Source organism: Quercus robur, chromosome 6 (assembly GCF_932294415.1).
Source record: "Quercus robur chromosome 6, dhQueRobu3.1, whole genome shotgun sequence".
Lineage (NCBI taxonomy): Eukaryota > Viridiplantae > Streptophyta > Magnoliopsida > Fagales > Fagaceae > Quercus > Quercus robur.
In genome coordinates, this window is record NC_065539.1 from 49,673,379 (window position 1) to 49,701,287 (window position 27,909).

General features: G+C 33.7%; 2 protein-coding genes across 5 annotated transcripts; both read right to left on the reverse strand.

Moving 5' to 3' along the window:
• Positions 1-1,878: 1,878 nt before the first annotated feature.
• On the reverse strand, positions 1,879-8,151 carry LOC126689268 (dol-P-Glc:Glc(2)Man(9)GlcNAc(2)-PP-Dol alpha-1,2-glucosyltransferase-like). 4 transcript variants are annotated; one of them, XM_050384406.1, is made up of 9 exons: positions 7,987-8,151; positions 5,365-5,593; positions 5,197-5,285; positions 4,161-4,494; positions 3,756-4,029; positions 3,473-3,558; positions 3,131-3,294; positions 2,580-2,722; positions 1,879-2,423 (listed from the first exon to the last, which is right to left on the reverse strand). In XM_050384406.1, exons 2-9 carry the CDS (start codon positions 5,452-5,454, stop codon positions 2,164-2,166), a joined length of 1,440 nt encoding a protein of 479 aa, XP_050240363.1. In that variant the 5' UTR covers positions 5,455-5,593; positions 7,987-8,151; the 3' UTR covers positions 1,879-2,163. The 4 variants fall into 4 exon arrangements, with proteins under 4 accessions (XP_050240363.1, XP_050240361.1, XP_050240364.1 ...); XM_050384404.1 differs by having other exon boundaries at positions 3,131-3,335; positions 3,421-3,558; XM_050384407.1 differs by lacking the exons at positions 5,197-5,285; positions 5,365-5,593 and having other exon boundaries at positions 3,131-3,335; positions 3,421-3,558; positions 7,987-8,134.
• A 3,161-nt stretch (positions 8,152-11,312) lies between these two features.
• LOC126690329 (endo-1,3;1,4-beta-D-glucanase-like) lies at positions 11,313-27,672 on the reverse strand. The gene is made up of 4 exons (XM_050385437.1): positions 27,525-27,672; positions 13,882-13,903; positions 11,753-11,879; positions 11,313-11,420 (listed from the first exon to the last, which is right to left on the reverse strand). Exons 1-4 carry the CDS (start codon positions 27,670-27,672, stop codon positions 11,313-11,315), a joined length of 405 nt encoding a protein of 134 aa, XP_050241394.1.
• Between the last annotated feature and the right edge of the window lie 237 nt (positions 27,673-27,909).

Sequence of the window (27,909 nt, forward strand, 5' to 3'; positions counted from 1 at the left end):
TGTACTAGTATTTATGAATAATAAATAGTAGTAAATATTGGATACCTCAGACTCATTTATAGCTCAAAACCATTATAGGATACTAGCCTCATTGCACGCGCGAAGCGAGTGTGATGAGGCTTTTTTTGTTTAAAAAAAAAAAAAAAAAAACTGTCTTTTTTGGGTTTAGTGGTCTTATTTTATAGCCAAAAAAAAAAAAAAAAACTTGTATCTTTATTTTTTATATATAATTTTTATTTTGAAAATCTAATTAATAAGTAGATAAAGCAATTTAAAAATCAACAGGACAGTGGCCTTGTTAGGCAACGTTTTAGTGGAAGTTAGATTTGTATTTTTACCAGATTGTCCTTTAGTTTTGTTTCTACTTAAATATAGGAGTGTAGAGTTATTTTTGAACAAAAAATTGAGAAATCTAAATAGAAAAAACTCTTTAAATAATAGTATAGATAAAAGTTGATTAAGGAGAAATTTTACAATTTGTCCTTTGCTTTTTTATAGTGTACTATAACAACTTTTTCCCCCGTAATGAAAGAAGAGTGCTAGAGCCAGTCAAATTTACAGACTTTTTCATCCATCTCGTAAGGATTCACCTCATCTAGACTCCACCACAATACAAAAATAATAGGGTGTGAAAATTTCAGGATATATTTTTGGTGCCCCTAGCAATTTCCTTAATGAAAAATGAGACTTATTTATTATACTTTTGGTTCAAAAAGTACACTTGGGGTCATGTGATAACTTTTATCATTTTTGCTTAAACCCAGGCCCCGTCACGTGAAAGTGGTTATTTCAATTGACTTTTATTAATAGTTCGTTTAAATATAGCTTATTTTACTGAAAATTGAAAATAATTAAAAAAAATTAAAAAAATTACTGTTCATTGGTCAGGTTATTGTTCATTGACCTAAATGCATTGTTTATGTCGCATGAACAGTGCAAGAGGTGCTGGTTCAAAAAAAAAAAGCAAACGTAGGAACTAGACCCAAATGCAAGGAACCCAAACGCACACTAAATGTTCAAAATTGATCATGTGTCTATCTTGTATCTTATCCAATGCATTAGACAAAAGCCCCTCCCTTTTCAATAGATTCTATTTTTGTTTCAAAAACGTTTTCTTGAAATTAGTATCTTTGAAATTTCCTATTTACAAAACTTTTTTTTTTGAAATTTTATTTAAAAAATATTATAAAGTTATATTTTGAGAAAGGTGTAATCAATAATTTGGACATATGATCGATACATAGGATTATTAAAGAAATTCAACCCTCAAAAATACTTAGGTACAGATATTTGAACAAGGGAGAGTTTCCAACTATTTTCAAGAAGAAATTACTGGAAAAGTTCAACCCTCAAAAATACATAAGTAGAGAAATTTGCACATGGAAGAGACTATTTTTCAAAAAGAAATTATGAGCTTCAAGTCTCAATTGTTATTAACATTTTTAATTTTATCAATCTCAAAAAATCATTGGCTTTCATAAATTGATTTGTATTATTCTTTTATAAACATAAGTGCTAAGTTCTAACAATATTACCAGTGAAAACTCCATATGGGAAAATGATTTAGGTATAGTTCCTTAGATTCTCTAATTAAATTAAAAAACGTGGATTATATTGACCAATGAAAAATGCATAATTTTAACTTTTTCAAGGACAAGTAAATTTAATACAAGAAATTTAAAAACAAAAGAAAAGGGAAGAGACTCAACAAAGTGATGGAAAGGAAGCTAGGGTGGTCTTGGATGATGAAATGGCTTTTCTTTTCTTCTTCTGCATTTTTTTTTTTCTCTCTGGAACGCAATCCAGATCACTTTGTGTATGCTTTTTCTTGAAGCTTGAACCCTGGGATTGTAGGACTCATGGGTTATTCCCTGTAGGTTGAGGGGGGTAGAACATTTTATATTTAATGACCACTGTAGGACGCATGGAAAATCTTGCCATTTGTACAAATGACTTGTACAACAGGTTTCACTTGACATATAGTTAGCAATCACGACCTGTAGCATGTGTAACTAAACAACTTGTACCACTCAAGGATTCCACCCTTTTTCTACCTCCAAACCAAAACAAGCAAAATCCTATCTCTAGGTAAGTCCCCAGACAAACAATACTACCCAAAACTGATTTGTATGATGAAGCCTTAAGCATTTCTTAGAAACTTTCCTACCATATAAACCTCTGGATCCCAGGCTCATGGTCCCAATGGTATGGCCAGAACAAAAAAATCATCATTGTGAAGATGTTGACGGCTAGATATAGAAGTCCCATGAGAAGCCAGCTTTGATAATCATTAATGTGGGAGTGAAGTACTATGAAATAGAATGGAATCGTGTAGTATCTGAACTCAATCAATGGAGCAGGTACCAGAACTGCAGCAGTAGCCAAGAAAAATGCTAACACCCATATCTTCCTCTGAACTCTCCCTGCCAATGAAAGATATAAGCACCCTTAGTGATGCAGAAAGAAACTACAAATGGAAGGATGCAAAGATTCAATAACCATAGCTTCATTTGCTCCATTTTCAGTAAATGTTGGAAAGAAAGTATTTGTGACAAATATTGATAGGAGCTTGTACTAACCCAATGTAATGAAGATGGAAAACCATGAATAAACATAAGGCGGGACTAGAAGGTATTTCATTGACCAATGAGCATTGATGACCTTCCGCCAGAGATAGAATGGGTAATGTCGATTATCAGCAATAAGATAGGGATGAGCTATGCTGAAACAGTCATTAACCATGTGAGGAAACAGTAACATAAACTAAAAGTACGTCAGTTTTTGCAATCTACTAAAGTAAAAAATACCACTTAAACTTTCCCCCCTTGGATTAGAGAAAATTGTAAGAAAAACTTTTACAGGACAAAAAGGGTCTACAGAAGGTAAGTGAGATTGCTAAAGGCACTCAAAAAATAACCTTTCATATAAGAATGCTTTGGTAAGTCCACCACAAGTAGTAACAAAACCCAATTCACACCCATAAATTTACAGATCAAAACCAGGAATAGCATTCTCTTCAATTAAGTTTATGCTATTATTTCTCTAGAAGCATCAAGTTCAATTAGGTGTAGCAGAAAAGTAAAAAAGATCCCTATAGCAATTTGCTCAGGGTACTAACTGGTTCTCTGACCTGAAAAAATGTACAGAGAAGAAGCCAGCAATAACAGCTATGAAAACTTGAAAGAAACTGATAGGCCTTCTCTTCCAAAATGACCGGAACAGGTCCATGACTTGACCTTTGCTGCAGTGTAAAGGAGCCACAGCAAGAGCAGAAACCAAACCAAAATACATGATCTGTGCAAAATGTGGAGAAACTGTGTGAGCTTCTTTTGCACCTGTCATATCAGGACAAGCAGTGAGAGACAAGCAACAAAGGCCCTTCATATGCCTCAAAGTTAAAAGAAGCAACATGAACAATACCTAGAACTACACTCCCATTCCAACGGATAAAAGCCAAAAAAGCCACAAATACCATGAGAAAAGGACTAAAGGAAACCAAAAGCTCCCACTTCATATGCCATAATGCTAAAAAGATGACCTTGACCTCATCAAGTAAACCTGCAACACAGTGCCAGTAACTGAATCATAAGGAATAAGGATCAAGAACAAAAAAGTATAGATAGTGAGGGAGAAAGAACCAATAACTACCATATCGGCGGGCTAATCTTCCATTACTTATAGAAAATGGAGAGTAAATATAGTAAATTAACTTTCATCATAACATAACATGATTACATATATTACAAATAACAAACCTGATGAGTGGTTTGTTGAAACCAAGCTTGCACTAGGCATAGAATGTTTATCAGTACCCAGGGAATTACTGAACTTTCGCAGTCTCAAATTTGACCCTGATGTAACATCATTGTTGGATGTTGATCGATTAGACTTCCTGATAGCTGTGTCAATATCATTTACTTCGACATTATCTCTTGGACGGACCAGAGTAATATTTATAACCCCAGTGCATGCAACAAAAAGCATCCAAACTATATTTGTCTGTCGAATGACAACAGCCAAGGCACCAAGCTGCATATAACAAAATGAAATTAGTTTACCACTAGAATGAAGTTATGTATTTCTTTGTTTAAGTATGTAATCTGTTGATTTTCAAAAAAATTTAATGGTTAATGGAAAAAGACTTAAGCTAAGTACCTTACCACTGCACTTAACCAGTAATTCTTCTTCAAACATGCAAGATACATAGCAAGCACTGCAGTAAGTGATGCAACATCTGTATAATAGAGAAAAGTGAAGAACCAGTGAAGGGGATATAAAGCTAGGACCACTGCAGAAATTGTTGCTTTTCCTTCGCTAAGAGTTGGTCTCAAGAGGGTAATAATGTCATACACAAGAATACTGCATAATACTGCCAAAACACCATTTACAGATCGAAGAATCGCAGTGGTGCAAACTTCAGAAAATGATGAGGCTGCTTGTACTATAGACATGCCTGGAAACAAAGAAGCAACATGGACAAGTGAAAGGTAGTACCTGCAAAAGTTTTAAATCGCATGTATCAACCCCTTTATCAAAATATTTGTTCTGATTAGGACTTAGCTAACCCAATAACTTACTGAGACCTAAGCAGCCCTTGTGTGTTATTCTGGTAAGGCATTTGGAAATATATGGACCATGGTAAAATCTTCATTTTAAACCCCTCAGCTGAAAATAGGCGATATCCTATCACATGCATAAAATGATATACCAAAAGAAAATCATTCTTGGAACAGCTTAAAGGTCAACTACTATTTCCAAGCAGCTTACTGTTTCATCAATAAATAGTCACGGTGAAAAAAATATTATAATATATAATACCTATAAACCCCACTTCCATACAACGTTTTCTTTGCTTTGTGCCCTTAATCCAGAATACAAGTTCGAGAATAGTAGAAGCCACATTCAAGCTAATAACCATAATTTCAAAAGCAAGGTACAAATTTCACATTGTAACACCAATTAATGAGTGGAAGTTAATTGGTAGAAAATTCACATTGTAACACCAATTAATGAGTGGAAGTTAAATATGACCCACTTCAATCTCTCATTTTATTAAATCTTTCTTTGTTAAGTTGTCCATTCAAGGTAATCCCCAATTCAGCTATCAACTAGTGGAAGTTCAAATTCCTCAACAAAATTATTAAAATTTATAAAAAAAATAAAAAGAAGAAATGCAAAAGGTTTAAGAGGACGTACAGGCCAGGAGGGGTGGTAATCATGGGATCCCAGCTTCTGAAATTGCCAATGCAGTACTGTTGTGCTTGAGGTATGTGGAATATTTCATCCTATGCAATCAACAAAATAAAAATCAGCCAATTTTTCAAAAACATTCATATTCTTTTGGGTTTAGGGTTTGGGGCTTACCATGTAAGGCTCAGGAACTATATGGTTAACAAGGATAGAGATAGAAATGACCCACAAACTCACAATCACTGCCACAGCTACTTTTCCCATTTCTCTCTCTCTCTCTCTCTGTAGCTGTCTCTTTCACAGAATCTTTGAAGCTATAAGAACTGTGCTGGGCTCATCCTTCCTTTCACTCCCAAGTCCCAATCCAGCTCTCACTCATGTATGTTCAAATCAATACTGGGTTCTGAGGTATTTCAAAAGAAAGTCAGGCTTTTTAATTAAGAGGCAAAAGGAGAAGCTAAGCTCTCTGTTTCAGCATGGTTGTATTCAATCTGATCCTTTCATTATTATTATTTTTTCCTTTTCCTTTTAGGATATGCAATAATGAATTTAGTCTGATCCTTTTCATTCTTTTTTTTTTTTTCTTCCCTTTTTACTCTTTAAGATATGTATTTCAAGTAGATGCACATCAATGCGTTCTTAATAGTGTTAGCACAATCTGAGCTATATTTAATACCATAGCTAGTATCTGCAACAAATCATTTTGGAAACTCCAAGTAAAAGTTTTGAATAACATGAAAAAATTTATTAGAATTAAGAAAATGTAAAGAACTTTGCAGTGAAATAAAATCATTTTACTTTCATTGGAAAAGAAGGCTAGCTGCATATCAAGTAGAATTTGACAATGTACCATGTCTGCCAAGTTATTTTTAGTCAATTCAACTAGCTATTGCATGTAATGGGATTCAACTAGTGACAATATGTCATCCTAATTTTGAAATTTTATGGAGCACATCGTGTTAACAGTTAGCAGTATTTGGAAATGGGGAAGAAACCCAATCCAAATGTTTGCCAATTTAACAAGTCAACATTCATAAGCAATATTATCATTTCATTAAAGAAACACCCATACAAAAAGGTCACAAAGAGAGAGGATAAAAGAACCAATCCAGTGAAGGGGGAAAAAAACTCATTAAGCGGAAGACAAGATTTTCAAAAACAATTCAAACCACGTAATAAAGAGAAGATAAGATGAGTCAAAGTCAAAATTATAAAATGGGAAGTAACTTAACAATCATGTGAAAAGAAATTCAAGAGTACCAGAAAAAAGAAAAAATAAGTAAAGAAATATGAAAAAGGGAAAGAGTTCAAGAATTATATTCTTGTCCATGAACACCATCAAATTAACAACCAAATATACCTGACAATGACATCAAAGAAAAGACTTGAGAGAGACTACAAAAAAGTAATAACACAAGGAACAATCCCAAATCAGCTTGAAATCAAATGGGAATGTAAATTAATTTCTAAAAGCATACACTTAAGCAAAGCACTGCCTACTAACTTAAGAACAGCTAAACGAAAGAAAATGTCATAAATTATCTACACACACAAAACTTCTTATGAATGCAACCCAGATCACCTAAAACAGTTCATTTCCTCTGTTTTCTAAGTGGCAAATCCAAAAACTCCCAAACAAACACACACCCCAAAGAAAAAGACCTTAGTGCCTTAAGCCTTAGAATAAATCTGGAAAAATATGCAGTTTTGCATTTTCCACCATAATAAATATGAAAAAAAAATTTGCTCTACACATTTGTTGCACGCATATGACTTAAAACCAACATATAAGCATATGAATTTATGATAAACCCAAATTTCCTCCAAGCATATTGATATATAAAAAACACACACTTCATCAACAATGAGACAGATTATTCAACCATAGAAACATAGAAAACTGCTTCTTAATAATATAAACCAATAAATTCTAACAGGCCCAACTCAACCAAATGATGTTCATAACAATGCCTATATCTCATCCATAGCCAAAGCTTATGCAGATAAATAAACAGCTAAAACTTAAGTTTTTTTTTTTTTTTTTTTGGGTGAAGAAACAGCCAAAACAACTTATTAGTTATCTCTCCATTTGAAATGGATCCATTTCATGGTTTAGATTAAATATTACAAATCTAAAGATGCATATAGTGCCACACCATTTCAAAAATCTCCATTTGAAATGTATCCATTTCACGTTTCAGATTCAATATTACAAATCTAAAGGTGTATAGAATGTGGCACAGCATATAAAATCTTAATTGTGAAGTGAACTCTTTTCATTTCACGTGAAATGGAGGGGATCACAACATACAACCTCATGCAACCAAACCTATCTCTTGTAAAACAACACACACACACACACAGAGTTCGCCATAAAAACACAGCTTCACCCATCACAAATTTTAAACCCAAATACCCCAAAAGCAAAACCCAGTAGTACCAAGCATAGTTTTAGCAATACAATCGAAAATAGCTTAATACATATACAGAAACATCTAATGCAAAACCAAATATGAAATGGGCACCCTAAAAGAATAAACTTGGCTACAATTAACTCATTGAATATCCTTGATTAATTAAGTTTTATATCAAAGAAAACCAAATTTTAAAATTTTTCGAAAATAATAATTTTTCTACACATTACTCACCGCATTCCATTCAAAAGTGCGAACATGTGATGGTAATGGCATGTGGGGAATAGCATTTGATACTAAATAACACAAATTGAGGTTTCAGATGCTTCTGTTCAATAGGTTTATTAAACAAACAATAGAATAGATTAACAAAATTTCATACCCTTTTGGCCTTTGAACGATGCGAAGCTAAGCTAAGCGAAGATGGCAGTGAGTGGGTCGAGAGCTATCAAGCGTTTGTGTTATGGACTCTGAGAGAGAGAGAGAGAAAGAGAGAGAAGCTGTGTAATAGGTTGGGGAAAAAAAAATCATGGTTTTTACTTCCAATGTGTGGGTAAAAGATAGAGAAGTGTGTTCTCCTTTTATTTATTTTTTTATTTTTTTATCTTTTAGATACAATTGTATTTCAAGTTCAACCTAAGGTATCTCTCCACGATAATGATAATGATGATTACCTTTAAGTTTCTTATTCTACGATTAAAAAACTTTATCATTAAATTGATTTAAGAATTGAAGAAACGAGAATTTGGTATTAACTCAATTTTTAAGAGAACTCACATCATGATAATACATACATAATAGGATGAGATAACTAAATTAACCGCAATTGAGTGCTAAGTTAAATAAGACCTCGGGCTTGTTTTGGGTTTTAAGCTCAAAACTTAACATTGGGCCAAACTCCGAAGATAATCAATGGCTACTATTGCATTTTTTCCTGCTTCCAAGAGAAAGGAGGCCTAAAATTTGAGAAGTAAAGTTTCTGTGATAAGTGAGCTTTGATTTGTGCACAAAGATGAGAATAATATAAGTCCAATAGTGAGGAGTTAAAAAAAAAACATTGAGTCTCCAACAATAGAAAGAAACAAAGCATTATACTTCCATGGATTAGGTGAAAAGCAAAAATAATACACGTTTGGTGATAATATAAAACTGAAACAAAACAGTCTCAACACTTATGGTATGATTGTGGGTTCCAGTTAACTCAATTAATAAAGTCTTTGATATTTAAATAAGAAATTTAGGGTTCAATCTTCATTTATACCAAAAACCGATTGATATCTTGGTTTGATGATAAAGACCATCAGTAGGAGCGAACACTATAGATTGAAACTCTCTCTAAAAAAAAAAAAAAAAACACTTATGGTATGGTTCATTATCCAACAAAAAAAGAAAAAACGCCAATAATAGTTCTCTTTTGGTTCATTTGGACATGCATACGTGTTTTAATTCCTTCATGAAATAAGAGTTTTTTTTTTTTTTTTTCTCCGCCCAAAAAAAAAAGGGTGATTTCTCTGTACATACCTATATATTAGATGACTTGTGTATACTTATTAAGTTTACAAAGATGATTAATTATCTATCTTATTCAAGTAAGTTATGACTTAATTTAATATTAGCAAAAATAAAGATTTTTTATTCTTTCCATGGAGATGGAGTTGTGAAGCAATGTTAAACTTTTGGCACCCCAAAATTTATAATTGTACACTTTATTTATTTATTTTTAATTAGAACCAAAAAATTTGGTCTCCCAAAAATAAGACAAATATTCCTCTGGTTATTGCGATCGCAGGGAGTTGATTAACAATTTGCTTCATCAAGAGAACAATTAGAAAGTTTACAAAGACAAAAAACCGAACTGAGAAGTTGAGAGAAAAATGCCTAGGGTTATAGGAAGAAGGTGAACGAGGAAATGGTTGAAACAAAAATTGCGTAATTGGTAAAGCAGAGAAAAGTAGCCCTTTCGAATTTCAAATGATAAAATTGTCGTGATAGACATGTTTTGTCTTATTATTTTCAATAACACAAACAAAAAATTGGCTATAACCTATGCCAATCACGTATGGGGGCATTTGTTAACAACATAATTAAAAGATAGGAGGGTATTTGGTATAATTATTTAAATAACAATTTTCAGTGTTTAAACACTGAAACATGTATTTCCACTATATTTTTTAACTCACACGTATTTTCACAATACTTGAACAACGATATTAGAAATCTCTAACCAAACGGACATTAGGCAACACTAGAATAACAGAACACATAAAAAGTATTATTAGGAGACCACAAGGACGGCAGTGCTAACATATTTAAAATGTGATGGTGAAGTGACAACTCCCAATTTAAAGTATGAGAAGCTTATCGTGCCAATCATTAGAGTTATCATAATCCAAAAAGAAGTTAACACGTGATGACAACTTATTGGATAAGTGTCCTATGCGATGAATGATAAAATTCCATGTGTTACAACAAACTAGAAATAACCAACAAGACCTCGAGTATCTAAGTAAAGGCTCATATCCTAAGAAGAGACACATCTCAAATTAATTTTTTCTATTGTATCACTTGTTTAAGGCTATGTGTAGTTTTATTAGGGTGTTGATGCAAGTAAGTAGCTATATATATATATATATATATATTGTAATTTCTTATTTTAATTGTATAATGTCATTGTAATTAGTATCGATAGAATAATCACATTATCTTGTAATTAGCATTGCCCATAGTGCAGATCGTTGTAGTTTCTAAATAGCATCTTAACATTTTTTCTCATCGATTACTTAATATTTGCCTTTATAATCGACATAGCATTGCTGACGTAGTTACCATCAATTTGAAAGAATCACCCTTAGGTGTTATTTGCTGATTTGCATGGTCATTGGGGTACCACATGTAGCCGAAATAAATATAAGAACATGAAGCTCTTTTGATTAGTAACGAAACAAGCTGCAATGAAGAAAATAATAATTTTTCTACACATTTCTTACCGCATTCCATTGGAAATTACGAAAATTTGGTAGTAATGGCACATGGATAATGAGAAATTTGGAAATGTTTGGATAGAATAATATATTAAATAATACAAAATTGAGGTTTCATAGGCTTCTGTTCAGTAGGCTTATTAAATAAACACACATTATAATAGAATAAGATAGAATGGAACCAACAGATCCTCTTTTCATACCCTTTTCCCTTTGAAGCTGAGCAAAAATGGCAATGTGTGGATCGAAAGCCTTATTGAGTTGCGGCTTGTTTTACTTTGTTAATGTTGAAAAATTATCATATGAGACAGTTATGATTTTATAATGTCAAGCTCTCAAGTATAAATAGAGGTTCACATTCAAAGAAAAGACATATCCCAGACTAATTTCTCTTGATATTTCACTTGTGGCTTACTAGTTTAGGATTATATGTTGTCTTATTAAGCTATTTGATGCAAGTAAGTAGCTATGTACTCTTGTAATTTCTTAATTTGATTTTATAATGTCATTGTAGCTTTACATTATGTTTAAAGATTAGTATTGAGAGATTAATGACATTATCTTGCTATTAGAACTGCCTATAATGGTTTCTTAATTGCATTTTAACATACATATAGTTATTTCTGTCTATTTAATTAGTATCACTTAATATTTGCCTTTTCTAATCCACATAACGTTGTTGAAGTAGTTTCCATTAATTTGAAAGAAGTAGTTCGGAAATGACGAGTTAATCAGAAAACTCACCACCCCAGCAGAAGCCTGCAGCCCCAACTGCAGAAAATCCTTTACTTTTTAAAGCTTCAATTACGGGCTTTGCTTCCTCAGTTCCCTTGTCCTATTGAAATTATTATAGAGCTTCAGACACCATTAGTGCATACTGAAAATTGCATAGCAATTAGTAGAAGGCACAGCAATATCAGGGTCGCAAATTTCAATCAAGGTCTCAATAGGGGAAGGTAGATCAATATATTATGAAGTATGAACCATATACACACATATATATATATATATATATATATTTCATAAATAACAATAAAGAAGTTACACAGCTGAATCCAAACACATATTCAGACAAAATATGCAAGATACTAAACTTTCAATGAGGCCCTAATAAGTAAATCAAAATTATAAGCAATTTCCAGTAAAGTATAAAAATATAAAACCAACCGTTCCATGATCCTTCAACCAAACTTGTAGGGGCCTATTAGGATCGTTGAGCACAAAGGGTTCTCCATGTAAGAAGTCAGGAACTACAGCATAAAATCCAGAAGCTGCAACCTCGTCTGCAAGCTTCCTTTAAAAGAGAAAACAATTAACATTAGTTTCCAGAATCAAAAAGTAAGCACAAACTCACAATGTTAAGTGTGTTTGAACAAGCATGTGTAGATTACTTTATATTTTTTTATTTATAAACAACATGTGTATATTACCACTCCATATTTTAATGGAAAGATCTTTATAGTCGCACTTCTTATTCAAAATAACATAATATAGCTTCAAATAGACAATTACAATTATTTACTGTAACCTGCTTGGTGTGGTGTCGCAAGCAACCAAAAATAAAACCTATACTCTTAAAAATATATGTAGTAGTGTGAGTAAGGATCATTCCCATAGAGAGTATCTGTCTAATTTTATGCTACGTGAACAAGGAGGGGGGGTTGAGTATAGTGAAAACAATTTTAAGAAAAAAAACAACTAAGGAACAATTCAAATTAAAGTATTGAAATCAATCAAAAGAACAAACATTAGTCTAAGTCAACATCCACCATTGTAATTTTACAACTGATTATCGACGCAAGTATATATCAATTCACATTTTGAATATTCACCGTTGGAACTATTTTCCTATCTCTCCTTAGTCTTAGTTAATTAGAAAACAAGTGATCTAATAAACTCTTACTACTAAACAATCCAAAACAAGCACTAAAGGTTTAATCTAGTAGCAGCCTTAAGAATTAGAGAGATTGATGAAACTAAATAACACAAGCACAAGTGGTTGTATTTAATTTAGTCGAGCGTTCTTCCTAAGATCTAATAATTTCTAATGCAACAAATCATTAAATCTTGGTTGCTTCACAAGTTAGAGAGATCAAATAATTACGGATTTGATATCTAACCTAGCAGTAGATTGCAACGAATAATAAATCAGTAGGCCTCTTAGTAATTGAATGAGACAATCATGAAAATAGACACAGAAGAACATCCAATATTTAAAGTATAAATTGAACAATAAAAACAAATTAGATCTCACAGTTTTATTGATTCTAAGGCTTCAGTTTCCTTCGACCAAGTATAAAAGTTTTAGCCACGCAGGGCCATGATGAAAACTCGAAGGATAAATTAGAGAAGAGGGGAGAGAGAGGCGTCTCTCAAGTCTGATTTTTTTCTCCCCCTTTTCCAAGCCTACAAGATCTCCTAAAAATATTCGAAATTCCAAATCTGACTAATTAAGAAAAAATATTAAAAATAAAACAAAGTTCTAATATAACTAGGAAAGTGGTGTTTTTCAGCTGGAATTTTTGTGCATCAGATCTGAAAGCTTCCAAAAATAAACCACATCAGATCTGCGTATTAGAATTGCAGGCAAAGGAACATTCCAGAACGTCAACAGTGCAGGTGCTGCAATTTCAAGCCCGATTTCAAACTTGATGCAACTCATATCTCTCAAAACTCAAAACATGAAAATTGTAGAACTTTGTCTTGGCATTCCATAGCATTTTGAATCATCTCAATCGGAGCTCGGATGAGAGAGTTATTCCCAGATTACGAAGCGATGTCAAAGCTGTTTAGAATCGCCCAATTAACTACGTTTTGCACTTAATGCCTCAATTTGCATCCTAAATCAAAATATAAGAATAATGAGTACATTTAGGCACCAAATAAGTATAAAAGACTAAACATTAAGAGAGAAAAATATGACATTTTGCATTCTCATCACTGCTTTCGGAATGAAAGAAAAATAAAAGCATTTCAAATATTAAATCAACTAAATTTCAGAATGATGGCTCTGAATTTTAAAGATATATATATATATATGGCACCTAAATCAAAAAGACATAAGGTAGAAGGAGTTCTTTATTAATATAGAGAAAATCTAGGAACAAAACTTTTATCACAATTCTAATATGATCATATGTGGATAGTGAAAAAAGAAAGAAAGTGGTGAGTCTATGTTTAAGTGAATATCACCACTTACAATCAACTACTTCAGTAAATTTTGCCAAAAGCGTTACTAACAAAACCCATAAACTAAAAAAGAAAAGAAAAGAAAGAGATATGAGATATAGCCATACCTCAAGAGTGGAGCCTCATATCCTACAAGAAAAACTCAAACATGTTAAAGATGGAACATGATAGTAATAATAAATTAACATAGCCAATGATTTAATGGCAGGTACAGACAAACAAATATATATATATATATATATATATACATATATATATATATACACACACATATATATATATATATACACATATTTATTTACATAAATGACTAGAACAAACACCGATCATCAAGATAAGTACCCAATTTTCAAAGCAACATCAAAGAGTTACTGAATATAGAATGTCAACCTTAGATGCTGATCAAAATCCTTTTTTCTTTTTTTCCTCCTTTTGATTCTCTAATGCCCTACGTTTTCCGGTTTTCACAGAAATTCTTTATTCATAAATAATTCAATTAAAAAAACAATGGTTGTTAGTTGTTACACGACCAAAATTGGAATTTAACCATGATTTCCCAACTATTTAGTTAGTAGGCATGGTTTCAAAAGTATTTAATTTACTAAGAGACTCGATTTTGGGCTTGTAAACCGAGTCTCAAAGACTCGGTTTTTATGGTTGGATCAGATCTAATGTGGTGTTCTTGCCACTTGGCATCCATCTGAAAATCGAGTCTTAGAGACTCGATTTCCAGTTGTGTGTGACATGGCAATTTGTATGTGACGTGGATGATCCACGTGGAAGCCACCTGAAAACTAAGTCTCTAAGACTCGATTTCTAATAGGGCTTTTTTTAAATTTAACGCACTTTGTCTCTCCACTCTCACTCACCCTCTCACTCTCTTAGCCTCACCGATCCCGACCCACTCTCACTCACCCTGTCACTCTCTTAGCCTCACCGGTTGGACCCTCTCACTCTCTCAGCCTCACTGACCAAGACCCACTCTCACTCACCCTCTCACTCTCTCACTCTCTCAGCCTCCCCAACCCTGACCTCGACGCATTCACCCTCTCAACCTCACCGGTCGGACCCTCTCACTCTCTCAGCCTCATCGACCCTGACCCCGACCCACTCTCACTCACCCTCTCACTCTTTCACTCATCAACCCATTGTCACACCTCTCTCAGTCACCCTCACACAGACACCCTGTCACCCTCTCTACTCTCTCACTCACCCTCTACTGTCTCCAGTCTCAGTCATTATAGAGTTTTGAGTTCCTTTAGTCTACGCGGTCTCTGAAAACAAAAACAAAAAAGTTAAGTCCCTTTATGCAAAATGCAAAGTGTGTTTCACCGTTTGGTTACTGAGAAATAGTGGGAAAAATCAAAGAAACTTTGGTTTTAGTTCTTTTTTTTTTTTTTTTTTTTTTTTTTTTTTTTTTTTCTATTTTGGTTTCTGTATTGAATTTCTAATAGAACTGTTAAAAAAGATAGAAGCTTTATTGTTTTTTGAAATTTGAATTGGTATGTGGAATCGGATTATGTTTTTGGGTTTGTTTATATTTGCTGAGGATTTAATTTTAGTGCTTTGTTGATCAAAATTTACTTTGATCTAAGTTTGATTTGGTCAGTTATGGTAAATATGTTACTAAGAATAGAGAAATTGGAGATATATATATATATATATATATTTATTTATATACTTGTTGGGTTGCTGAGAATTTAATTTTTAGTTGTTTTATGGAAAAAATTTACTCTGATTTAGTGCTTTTTTTTTAACAATTACAGTAACATTGGCCTACTAGGTTACTAAGGATTTAATTTTAGTCCTTTGTTGGAGAAAATATAATTTGATTTAGTGATTTTAGAGATGTTAGTAATATATATACTTTTTCTCTAAAATCATTATTGTTTAACATGAATGTAAATCATGTCATGTTTAGCTCAAAAAAAAAAAAAGGTGAACTTAATTTATGATTTTATGAACCAAACAATCAGTATTGTTTAACATTATTGTGTTAAATTTTATTTAAGAGCCATTTTGTTAACATTAGCTGGTTTGATGTGGATCAATCAAAAATTATGATATTAGATGGCATTCATTCATAGGTAATGTAAAGGTTATTAGGTAGAAATCAAATTGATGGAATTTTATTTTATTTATTTAAAAAATTGGTTTAAACACTATAGACTCAATCATTCATAATATAAATGATGACATGAAGTTGAGTTAAATAAAACTAAGAAAATAAAGTAATTGCTTGTTATTCATTGGCTTTGGCCTTGGGAAGATTATGTTCAAGATATAGGAAATAGAAATGACTTCATTGTGTGCAACAATGTTAAACTGTCTAAACGGGGAGACACTTGAATTTACCTTTTTTTTTTCTTCCTTTTTCTTAATTGGGATCTGGGTTTTCAGGTGAGGAACCCTCCCTCATCCTCATGGGCCATGATAACTTGATAAGTAAAAATGAGTTCTCCATTAATCAAACATGTTTTATCATCGACATAAGTTGGTTCTATTCCTTTTCACTGATCATATTCTTTCTATTGATTGGGTTAAAAAAATCATTTTGTGTATGACAATTTGGACATGAAATTTTTGTATAATCTTCTTGGGAACTTATATTTTATGTTGATCATAAAAATTATTTGGCTTTGAAGGCATTTTTGATTATTTTGATTGATGCTATCTAGTACTAGTGGCTAGGGATGGCAATTTCTACCCGATTCGTGGGTACCCGGCCCGGCCTAATCTTAATGGGTCGGATTTTACCCGGCCCGATAAAGAATAGGGTCGGGTTTGGGTTTAAAAAAAAAAAAACCCGAAGTGGGTCCTAGTCGGGTCTGGATTTTGGTAAAAACTCGGCTTGACCCTAGACCCGACCTGACCTGTTTACAACTAAAGTAAAATTACTAAAATACCTACCTACCTACCTATATATATATATATATATATGATAGTTTTTAGACCCCTTAAAAACACAATTGGTTTAACCTAGGTAATTAGCTAAGTTGTTACTTAGATCAAATTCCAAATCTAGGTTATCACAATCAAATAACCATGTCATGCAAAGCAGTGGAAAGATAAATAACACAATGATATGATCACCCAGGAAACCAAACTGGTAAAAACCTGGGGAGGATTTAACCTAACTATCCTCAAGTAACCCTGAATCCACTATGAAAGAATCAAAGTTGTTCAACAGGACTTAGACCACTAACATCCTATTACTACCCACCAATAGAAACTTACTGACACTACCACTTGCAAGCTCCGTAACCACGGACTCCTTCTTTCTTGGATTTTCCAGCAAGTACAAGCACACCCGCTTGTGTTTCTTTAAGTTCTTATGGCAGCAACTGAATGATCATCAAGCTCTTGAAGAAATCTCCTTCTTGATAATCCTAACCTTGTGTAAAGGAAAGCTCCTCTCAGATCTCACAAGAGATTTACACAAACAGCAATATGAGCAACACTAAAACGTGGCTAGGGTTTGCCTTATATACCTAGGTCAAAAACACAAAACCCTAAACGTTTTAAATAAACTAGGGCTGAGTTGGAATTCTGCAGAAAACGCATTCTACCCGAATTTCGATTGATCGAGTCTAAGTTTCGATCGATCGAACCAAGCTAAAATGTTTTATTAAATCTGCATCAACTTAAATCCAACTTTACATAAATGAACCAACTTTGAGCAAGTCTAAACATGACTAAACACTTTGTTTTGATCATGGTTTGCCAATAATACACATTAGAGTTTTAAATACATAAGATCCTAAGTCTTTAGAACCTAACAAACTCCCTCTTTAGCAATCCATGACAAAACACAACTAAAAGCTCAAAGTTTACAAAGAAAAGCCCTTTACATAAAAATGCTCATAAAAACAAATTCAATCCTAACTACTATCCATCAGTTGCAAGTTTAGACAGCAGCTCAATTTAATCAACTTGTATATTTCCTGAAATACTAAACAAAATGCATAACCACATGTGTGGAAAATACAAGTAAACAAAATAAATTCTTAATTTCAACCAACACACAATAAAGACATATATCAATGAATAACTCATAAATATTAATCAATAAGCAGTTGAAACAAGAAATATATAAAATAATAAAAGTATCTCCCCTTAACATGAATAGCCCAAACAAAACAAAAATGAGCTAAAAAGGTAAATACAATGTGAAGCACCTAGATACAATCTAAACTCCACAAGCTCCAACCAACAAAAAATGCTCTCCCCCTAAAAACAAAAACTCTACAAGTGCACAAATATGTACTCCCCTTTTTTTGTGACAGAATGCCAAAGGGCAATTAAAATCCATCATCAAAAGGAGGTAGCGGTGAAGATCGTCGAAACTGTGCCAACTCTACGCGTAAAGCACGGATCTCATCGAGCACATCCACCAAAATCTATCCATGAGTTGCCTAAACGATTAAGACATGATCCAACGTACGTCAAATGTCTGAATCATCCGAAGTAGTCGGTGGAGGAACATCAGGATCAGCAGCAGCACCAGACGCCTCAGCTGTATTAGCACCTGTAGAAGAGGGAGGAAGGGGAACAACACCAGATGACGCACCTCTAGGACGCGTAGGACCAACTCTCAAGTGAGCAGCCCTCTGCCGAAGGAAGGTGGCACCTATGAGAGCTATGACATGAACGGGCTCACCGGCAAGGAAATCAGCTAGACCAAGAAACAACAAAATCCTATGAATGAAAATAGGATAGATAAGAGCATGCGCTACGGCAGAACTCCTATGAACTTCGTTCAAAGAACGAAGAAACAAATGAGGAAAGCTGATAGACGCACTAGAAACAAAAGCGTACAAAAATACACATCGTTTAAGAGGGATGGTGTGGAGATGAGAAATAGGCCACAAAGAATGACACACTATCCTAAAGAAAAGATAGGCAGTCTTAGTAAGCTTAGCAGACGTGATCCGAGGATCGGAACCCCACTGGATAGAAGACCCAGTGATGTATGACATAACGTCATCTAGGGGTGGAGACTCCTTATAGGGATAGACAGGCTCCCTAACGACTAGAACCCCAAGAGCTTCAGCCACTATCCGAGGGGTAATAGTGAACTCAACACCTCGTATCCAACTCCTAACAAGAGTGTTGGAATCATAGACGTGGCAAGAGAGATTCGAGAAGAACTCTCTAATCAGGGCGGTCGGGGGTGGATGATCTACCTTTAACAAAGGCAACCAACCTCTACTCTCAAGGTTTTCCCTAATGGCAGGATCAACCTTATCTAACACAACAGAACACTTAGCCCAAATCTTACGCTTACAGTTCAGTTTCTCATAGACCTCTCTGCTTTTGTCATTCCTAAACAACTCACTCCTAGAGGGAGACACAGAGGAAGTGGAGGGTGTCCTATGGGCTCTAGTTTCCTAAGCATGGTGCTTGGATAAGGACCAAGACACAAAGAAAAAAAACAAAAACCAAGGGCAGACTGCAAGTTAGCACAAAAAAATATAGAACAAAAATCTATATGATGCATGAACAATTTAAATGTCATGATGCATGCTCTAATGCAGTGCAATTAAGTTCAAATTTAAATTAAGTTCACAAAATTGGCTTGAGCATAGAGTTTCTAACAAAAACCCCAAAAATTGAAAAACCACTTGTTCATTTTGTAAAAAATTTGACCAATTGATCATTACACAAGTTAGATTATATAAAATAATGATCAATTACATCAATTCAACAAGCCAATTTTATCAATTGAAATCAATTTGAACAAAATCCCCAAATTCGGATAAAAACAAGCTCTAGAACTTTCAATTTCTCACAAAACACCAAATTAATCAAATTAATCATCATAGATCATGATTATAACATTATAGGAACAAAACCCAATGATCAATTTCAGAAGAAGAAGCTTGAATCAACAAAAATCCCAATTTGAAAAGTTTCGAAAATACCCATGAAATTCATGTAAAAATGCATGAACACTTGAACTAAAATGCAAAAGGAAGGTCAAAATAGACTTACTAGCTTAGAGAGAGGAAAACCTTGCAAAAAATCTGAAGGAAAACGACAAAAAATGGTAGGTGAGCTTTGTCCAAATTGGAGAGAGAAAAAAGTTTGAAAAGAACTTTTGAAAAGTAAGTCTGAACAAGTCAAATCTGCCTTTTAAAAAACTTGATTCATGACTTTTGATTGATGGAAAATCAGTTTCGATTGATCGAAACAGACAGAGGCTTCTTTAAAAATTTTAAAACAATTTCAATTGATCAAAAAACAGATTAGATCAATCGAAACAGACAGAGGCTTCCTTAAGGCTTTTAAAACAATTTCGATTGATCGAAAAACAGATTGGATCAATCGAATTAGACAGAGACTCACAAAATTTTTGAGAAAAAACACAGTTTTTGAAAATAACAAAGACACATTTTAGAAACACCTCAAAGCATTGAAATTGATGATCAAAATGCACGAGTATGTGATGTAATGTTTATAAAAAACAAAGTTTTAAGCCCAGTTTTCCCAAAATTAAGATTTTCAAGCATTTTCCTTAAGATTTTCAAGCATCAAAATTGTTTTGCATAAAAACTCAAAGTATTTGCAAACTTGGTTGGTCAGACCAAAGACATACACAAAGACATATACAATGTTTAGCAAAGAGAAACTTGTGTAGTGTGTGCAATTAGCAAAAACTTGAGATACATGTGAGGTAATATGAGTATAGCAATTAAATACAAAGTTTACAAAATTCATCACATAGAATTTGAAAGAGACTATTACCAAAAGAGTTACATCATATAACTCCCACATCTCTTAGATCATAAGCTTGCAATCATGTAAGTTTCTTGATTTTGCCTCATATAGTACACACAAATTTTAATTATTTAGAAAATTATTAAAATAGCCGGGATAATGTACACACCAATTTTAGCAATTATTTGATTTAGCTTTAAGTCCAATAATGTACATACCAATTTCGGCATTTAAATCGAGGCTACACCTTATGATCTTTTTGTGCATGTGCTACACTTTCTCGAGTACAAAATTTTACGATATGCACTAAGGTGTTCATGATTGGCTAGTGAACAGTGGTGAGATGGTTATTTATGCCTTTCTCAAAAGGTTCAAGTCCGACAGTCAAAGACATGTGATTTAAAGATCAAGACAAAGTGATCAAAACTATAAACATCTTTCCCACACGACATGCACTACAAAGCTTTAACTAGTAAAGTGCAATAAGTAAGCTCATCAAAGCTAAACAAGGTACAAAAGACATGTTATGTGAAAATAAATTGACCAACCTTGTTTTCAAAAACCAAGAAAATAGTGCAAAACACAATTTGATTCCTTTTTCTTCCTTTTTTTTTTATTTGAAAAAGATAAACAAAAACAACCTAGAATAAAATGCATGAATGTTATGCAATGCAAATCCTAGAAACAGAGAAAACAAAAACCAAAAAATAATAGTCACGAAAAATAGTAATGAAGCACAAAGACCATGTCAGAAGGACTCAATTCGATTGAGCCTTTTACATCCAAAACTTTTTAGATGCACCACGAGCATTAGAGTTCTTATTCACACGGGAATGATTACCAACTCCAGGATTGGAATAAAGATTTAGAGCCTTTACCAATTCACAATGAGTACCTTGGATTTTGTGCTTGAAGCACAGGTACTTTTGGTTTGTTTGCTCTCTTAGCAGCTTGTAGCTTGTAACAGTTTGGACGAATGTGTCTAGACTTTCCATAAAAATGACAAACCCATGCAGGCTTATCATGTGACTTGTCCTTAGAAAGGGTGGACTGCTTAAATTTAGACTCTTTTAGTTCAACTCTAATCTTCCTAGGAGGTGTAACTTCTAAGGGTTTGACAACTTCACTCACAGGGGGTTCAGAAGAAGATGAAGGAACAGAAATAGTGGAATTGGGTGCAGACACATTGATGCTTTCTACAAAACCTAACCCAGTTTTGTTAGAAGTAGACTTTTGAACACTAAGCATATGATCAAGTTTGGAACTAGCGGACCTATTAAATTGTTCTCTAGCAACAGAAAGCTCATATTCCAAATTCTTAACTTTATCAAGTAAAAGCATGTTCTCAGTCTTCACATTATTCAAAAGTTCAGTAGCATTAAATAGTCTAACAAGCAAGTTTTTCTTATCAAGCTCAAGAGAAGCAATTTTCTTCAAGCCTAATTCAACTTTCATAGCATTCTTTGCAGTAATTTTGCAAATTTTATTGTAGGCTTCTTGAAGATCTGCGTCCTCAGAGAGTTCCCCATCACAAGGGTTCTCTTCAGCAGATACGCTTTCATTGACTACAGCACTAGTAGTACAGGCAATGAAGTTTCTATCCTCGTCACAACTAGACTCATCATCAGAAACTTCACCATCACTAAGGGTACAGCCATAGTCTTACCCTTAAACTTCAAGTAAATAGAACATTCAGATTTTATGTGATCATACCCTTGATATCCAAAACACTAAGGACCCATAGAATTATTAGAATATTGACCTACTTTTTCTCTAGGTTTATCAATGTTGTTAACCTTCGTGGGACCATTCTTCTTAAAGTTTCTAGGTTCAGCAGTGTTCTTATCTCTTTCCCTTATGTTGTTGTTTCTGAGGAAATTCCTAAAGTTCTTGGCAAGGTAAGCAATCTCTGTAGTAGATAACTCATCATCAAATCCACCAACATCAACATCATCAACTGACTTGAGAGCTATTGATTTAGATTTGCTAGTCTTAGGTAGGTCTGACTCATAGGGTTGAAGAGATCCTACAAGTTTATCAATAGGGATGGAGTCCACATCTTTACTCTCAGTGATGTTAGTCACCTTGGGTCTAAAATCTTCAGTCAAAGATCTAAGAATCTTCTTAACAATTTTAAGTTGATCATAGATTTCACCCAAGTTATATGCAGAATTGACAATATTATTAAGTTTAGCATAGAATTCGTTAAAAGATTTATCATCAGACATCCTATTGCTTTCAAATTTAAAAGTTAACTGCTATAATTTATTGATTTTGACAGCCTTTATGCCTTCATGCACAGTCTAGAGGATATTCCAAGCAGTATGAGCAACCTTAACATTAGATATTCTCTTAAATTTCTCTATAGAAACAGCGTTAAAGATAGCATTCATAACTTTGCTGTTGAACGCGGCTGCTTCTTTTTGAGAAGTTTACCACTCACTAACCTCCTGTCCATATTTGACGGAGTTCTAGACTCTCTCATCAATTGACTTCAGGAATGCTTTCATCTTTCCTTAAGCATAGTTATTCCCATCAAAGTGAGGAGGAATAACAAGAGAATATCCGTGTTCTATGACAATAGGGGTCAAGGATCAGCTCAATAATCAAAAGATCAACAACAAAAGAGCAACCCACTCTGATACCACTTGATAGTTTTTAGACCCCTTAAAAACACAATTGGATTAACCTAGATAATTAGCCAAGTTGTTACTTAGATCAAATTCCAAATCTAGGTTATCACAATCAAACAATTATATCATGCAATGCAGCAGAAAGATAAATAACACAATGATATGATCACCTAGGAAACCAAACTGGTAAAAACTTGGGGAGGATTTAACCTAGCTTACCTCAAGGTAAACATGAATCCACTATGAAAGAATCGAAGTTTTTCAACAGAATTTAGACCACTAACATCCTATTGCTACCACCCAGTAGAAACTTACTGACACAACCATGTGCAAGCTCTGAAATCACGGACTCCTTCTTTCTTAGATTCTCCAACAAGTACAAGTACACCCACTTGTATTTCTTTAAGTTCTTATGGCAGCAACTGAATGATCATCAAGCTCTTGAAGAAATCTCCTTCTTGATAATCCTAAGCTTGTGTAAAGGAAAGCTTTTCTTAGATCTCACAAGAGATTTATACAAACAGCAATATGAGCAACACTAAAACATGACTAGGGTTTGCTTTATATACCTAGGTCAAAACACAAAACCCTAAACGTTTTAAATAAACTAGGGCTGAGTTGGAATTTTGCAGAAAATGCATTCTGCCCGAATTTCAATTGATCAAGCCTAAGCTTCGATCGATCAAACCAGGCCGAAATGCTTTATTAAATTTGCATCAACCTAAATCCAACTTTACATAAATGAACAAACTTTGAGCAAGTCTAAACTCGACTAAACACTTTGTTTTGATCATGGTTTGCCAATAATACACATTAGAGTTTTAAATACAGAAGATCCTAAGTCTTTAGAACCTAACAATATATATATATATATATCACTTATGTCAAACCCTAATTCATTTCTCTAATATCTCTTAGCTCCAGCTGCCTCTCTCAATGCTTTCACCTCACCCTCAATAACTTTCTATCTGATTTTCTCTCAAGCCACCCCACATGGTCTCACCCAGTCTAGCAGTCACCCTCACCCTCACTCTCATTCACTCACCAACCAACCCTCACCTTCACTCTCATCACGTGGTGGTTGCTATTTGCCAGGGAGAAGCACGGAGGTTAGATTGGAGAGAGATGTGCTAGGTTTAGGCCGTGACAGGTAGAGTGGCCCAGCGCCGATCATCGAAGATCTTGGTGGTCTGAGATAGAGAGAGGCTGAGTAGGAGTCCAAGATCGGAGATAGAGCCTTAGTGGACTGAGTTCTCCAATATTTTTTTTGGGTTCATGTTCTCTCTCAAATCTGAGTTTGTGTTTGTGATTCTGTGAATCTATGTTTGTGAATCTCTGTTTGAAAGGGAAACTCCTTTTTTTTTTTTTTGAAAGATTGTATGGCACAACAATGGCGAACACAACAACGCCGTTGAGTTCTTCAGGTCTCGTGGCATTCAGCCTCTCTTCAGACAATATATGGTGGATGTTATGTGTATTTGTCAAATACAAAGTACAAAAAAAGACAATGCCAAAAACTTTTTCAATATTTCGTTATGCTTTTATATGTATATCTGAAAATTTTATTACATAAACACGAACACAACCATATTTTGTATGTGTACGCCGTTGAGTTCAATTTTTTTTTTTTTTTTGGTTGGGCCACAATTTGGGCCGCCGCTAGTGCCCAAATCTGGTTGGGCTAAACGGGGCCTGTGGGGCCCAGTGGGCGGGTCTGGGCTCCGAGAAAAAAAACCCATTTAATAATTGGGTCGGGTCTGGGTCGCAGGTTTAGACCCGTGGGTTAGGTCCGAGTATGAAAAAACACAGCCAGAACCCGACCCATTGCCATTCCTACTAGTGGCTTATATATAGTCAATGCCTTCAACTTCTTTTAGTTTTCCTTGTTTGACCATGGTACTTACCTATTAATTCATATGGGAGTTAAAATCTGTTGTCAGTTGGTAGGGTTCTTTCTAGAGTATTTGCCGCTAGGCTATAGAATTAATTGCTGCCTAGCATGTACAACTCAGTCGATATTCAATTTGCTAAGGGTCATGGGAGTTAGAATATGAAATCCGTGGAAGGGAGGGAGTTGGTGACTAATGCAAGGGAGTTGAAAAACTAGTTTTAGGAAGGAGCAGTTATACCAAGGAAAATAATTGTATAGAATTAATTTTTTTTTTCAAGCATTAAGAGTGAAGTAAACAATACAAAATTGCTAGTTGAAGACAAACAGTACATACAAACATATACTCACATTTGCATATACTCACCCCACATTACATACAAACACACAATCATTATCATTCCATACTCAAACAAAAAAATCTAAAGACAAAACTCACCCCCATTACAAAAATATAAATAAAAATATCAAACCAAACAACAATACAATCATTAAAAACCTAACAATACAAATATATCAAGAATACATCTTAAATATATCAATCATTATTTCATATATTTCATACTGAAGCAAAAAAAAAAAAAAAAATTAAAGACAAATATAAAACCAAACAACAAAAGAAATTCATGATACATACCCATGATAAAAACCTAATAATACACAATGATTTTCATACTCAAGCAAAAAAAAAAAAAAAAAAAAAAAAAAAACTATAGAAAAATATCAAACCAAACAACAAAAGAAATTCATGACACGTACCCATGATAAATTTATAAACTACATTTTCTATTATTTTATTTTATTCTCAACTAAATAAATGAATTTTTCATCCATCTATTTTTTTCATCTTTTTAATATTTTTCATCTTTAACCAACTAGAGCCTTAGGGAAAAAATTTGATATTTTTAAAAAGTCTTAATAATACTTAGTATTAGCCAACCTAAACCTTAGGATTGTTTGTGTGTTTTATCCTAGATTTATTGTTTGATTAAAGTTCGTGACTTGCAAGTTGTAACATTGTGGGTATTTAATTAAAGTTCGTGGCTTGCAATATTGTGGAAGCATAAAACATCACCTTCGGCAACAAGCATTTCTTTTGAATTCTTTCTGCGATTCTTTTTAATTATTATTTGGGAAAAAGGCATTGCTTTGATGAAAACCTCTAGTAGTTTTTTTTTTTTTTTTTTGGTTAAATAAAAACCTCTATTAGTAATTTGTATGCATTGGTTGTCTCAAAAAAAAATTACAGACGACATTGGTTACATAAAAAAACAATTTTATTTTATTATTATTTTTTTTTTTGTTGAGAAAGTAACAATTTTATGGTCTTGTCAAAATAGTTGGTAGAAATTGGGCTATTGGCTTGAAAGTAACCAGAGTGTTAGGAAAATAGAGTAGACCCAAATATCAAACCTAACAATACTCAATGATTTTCATACTCAAGCAAAAAAAAAAAAAGTAAAGAAAAATATCAAACCAAACAACAAAAGAAATTCATGATACATACCCATAATAAAACCTAACAAATACAATCAATGATTATAATTTCATACTCAAGCAAAAAAAAAAAAGCCAAAAAAAAAAAAAAAAAAACCTAAAGACAAATATCAAAACCAAACAACAAAAGTCATGATACATACCCATGATACAAATATATCTTAACACTGTATACACTAACACTAGCAAAATCCACTAACACTATATACACTAAACAATCAACAGACCCTTACCTGACATGAGGATGTGCAAATGTGCTAAGATTGTATGAGTGAGAGGGGGAGTGAGAGAGGAGAAGACTACAATGACTGTTGGGAGTATGACTTGCTGAACATGTGTATGAGACCCAAGAGACCCAAACAAAAAATTAGATCTGATATAGGGACCTAGACATGATTGCCATGTGGAGTAATTTTTCACCATAATTTAAAAATCGAGTTTCTGAGACTCGGTTTCACTTTTAGCAAACTGAGTCTTAGAGACTCGATTTCCATGTGGTGTCTACGTGGAATCTTAGACCATAGAAATCGAGCTTTTGAGGATCGAGTACGAAAATCAAGTCTATAAGATTCAATTTCCACGTGGAAAAGAGCCACGTCAGGATGCCTCAGAACATAAAAGCCGAGCCTCTAAGGCTCGGTTTATAAGCCCAAAATCGAGCCTCTTAGGCTTGAGATGTTAGAAAGTTATATAGTTTGAAAAAGTGGCCTACTAATTATATTGTTTGGAAAACGAAATTAGTTTCCCAGAAAGGCCCTTGTTACACTTACACTGTACACACACACACATGTTTTTTAATTGAAACACGCGTGTTTTTTAATTGAAATCATACTTGTAATCATACAAGTACGATTTCAGTTAAAAACATGCATATGTGTACTGTGTATGTAAGAGTTATTTCCCAGTATCATCAAAATCCAAAAGTCAACAGCTAGATGAGATCACAGTTTGAAGTGAAAATAGAGTAAGCAAAGGAGTGAAGTGTGGAAGAAATGTGTAGGTAGTTAGGTACCAAAAATGTTAGTGATGAAAAGGATGGCAAACTTAGAGTTGGGAGAACCAGAGACGTAGGTGATGAGACCACCAAGCTGTTCAACATGCCCAGCTCCAGCATTTGGGTGCAGGGTTGGTGGGTTTGAGCAAAACTGAGGACCAAACATTCTTATTCTCTCTTTTTGTGTTTCTTTCTATGATCAACAAACACAAAATGAAACAAAATTGTTTGCTCCTCGGACTGTTGTTTTGTTCTTGTACGATGTTGGTTAGAATATATATAAGGGTCCAGTTGATGTCATTAAGGGTATGTTTGTTTAGAGAGATTTTAGAGAGGATGAAAAATTGAGAAGAGAAAAGTGGAGAGAAAAATTTTTTAACGAAAAAATGATATGTTCACAATA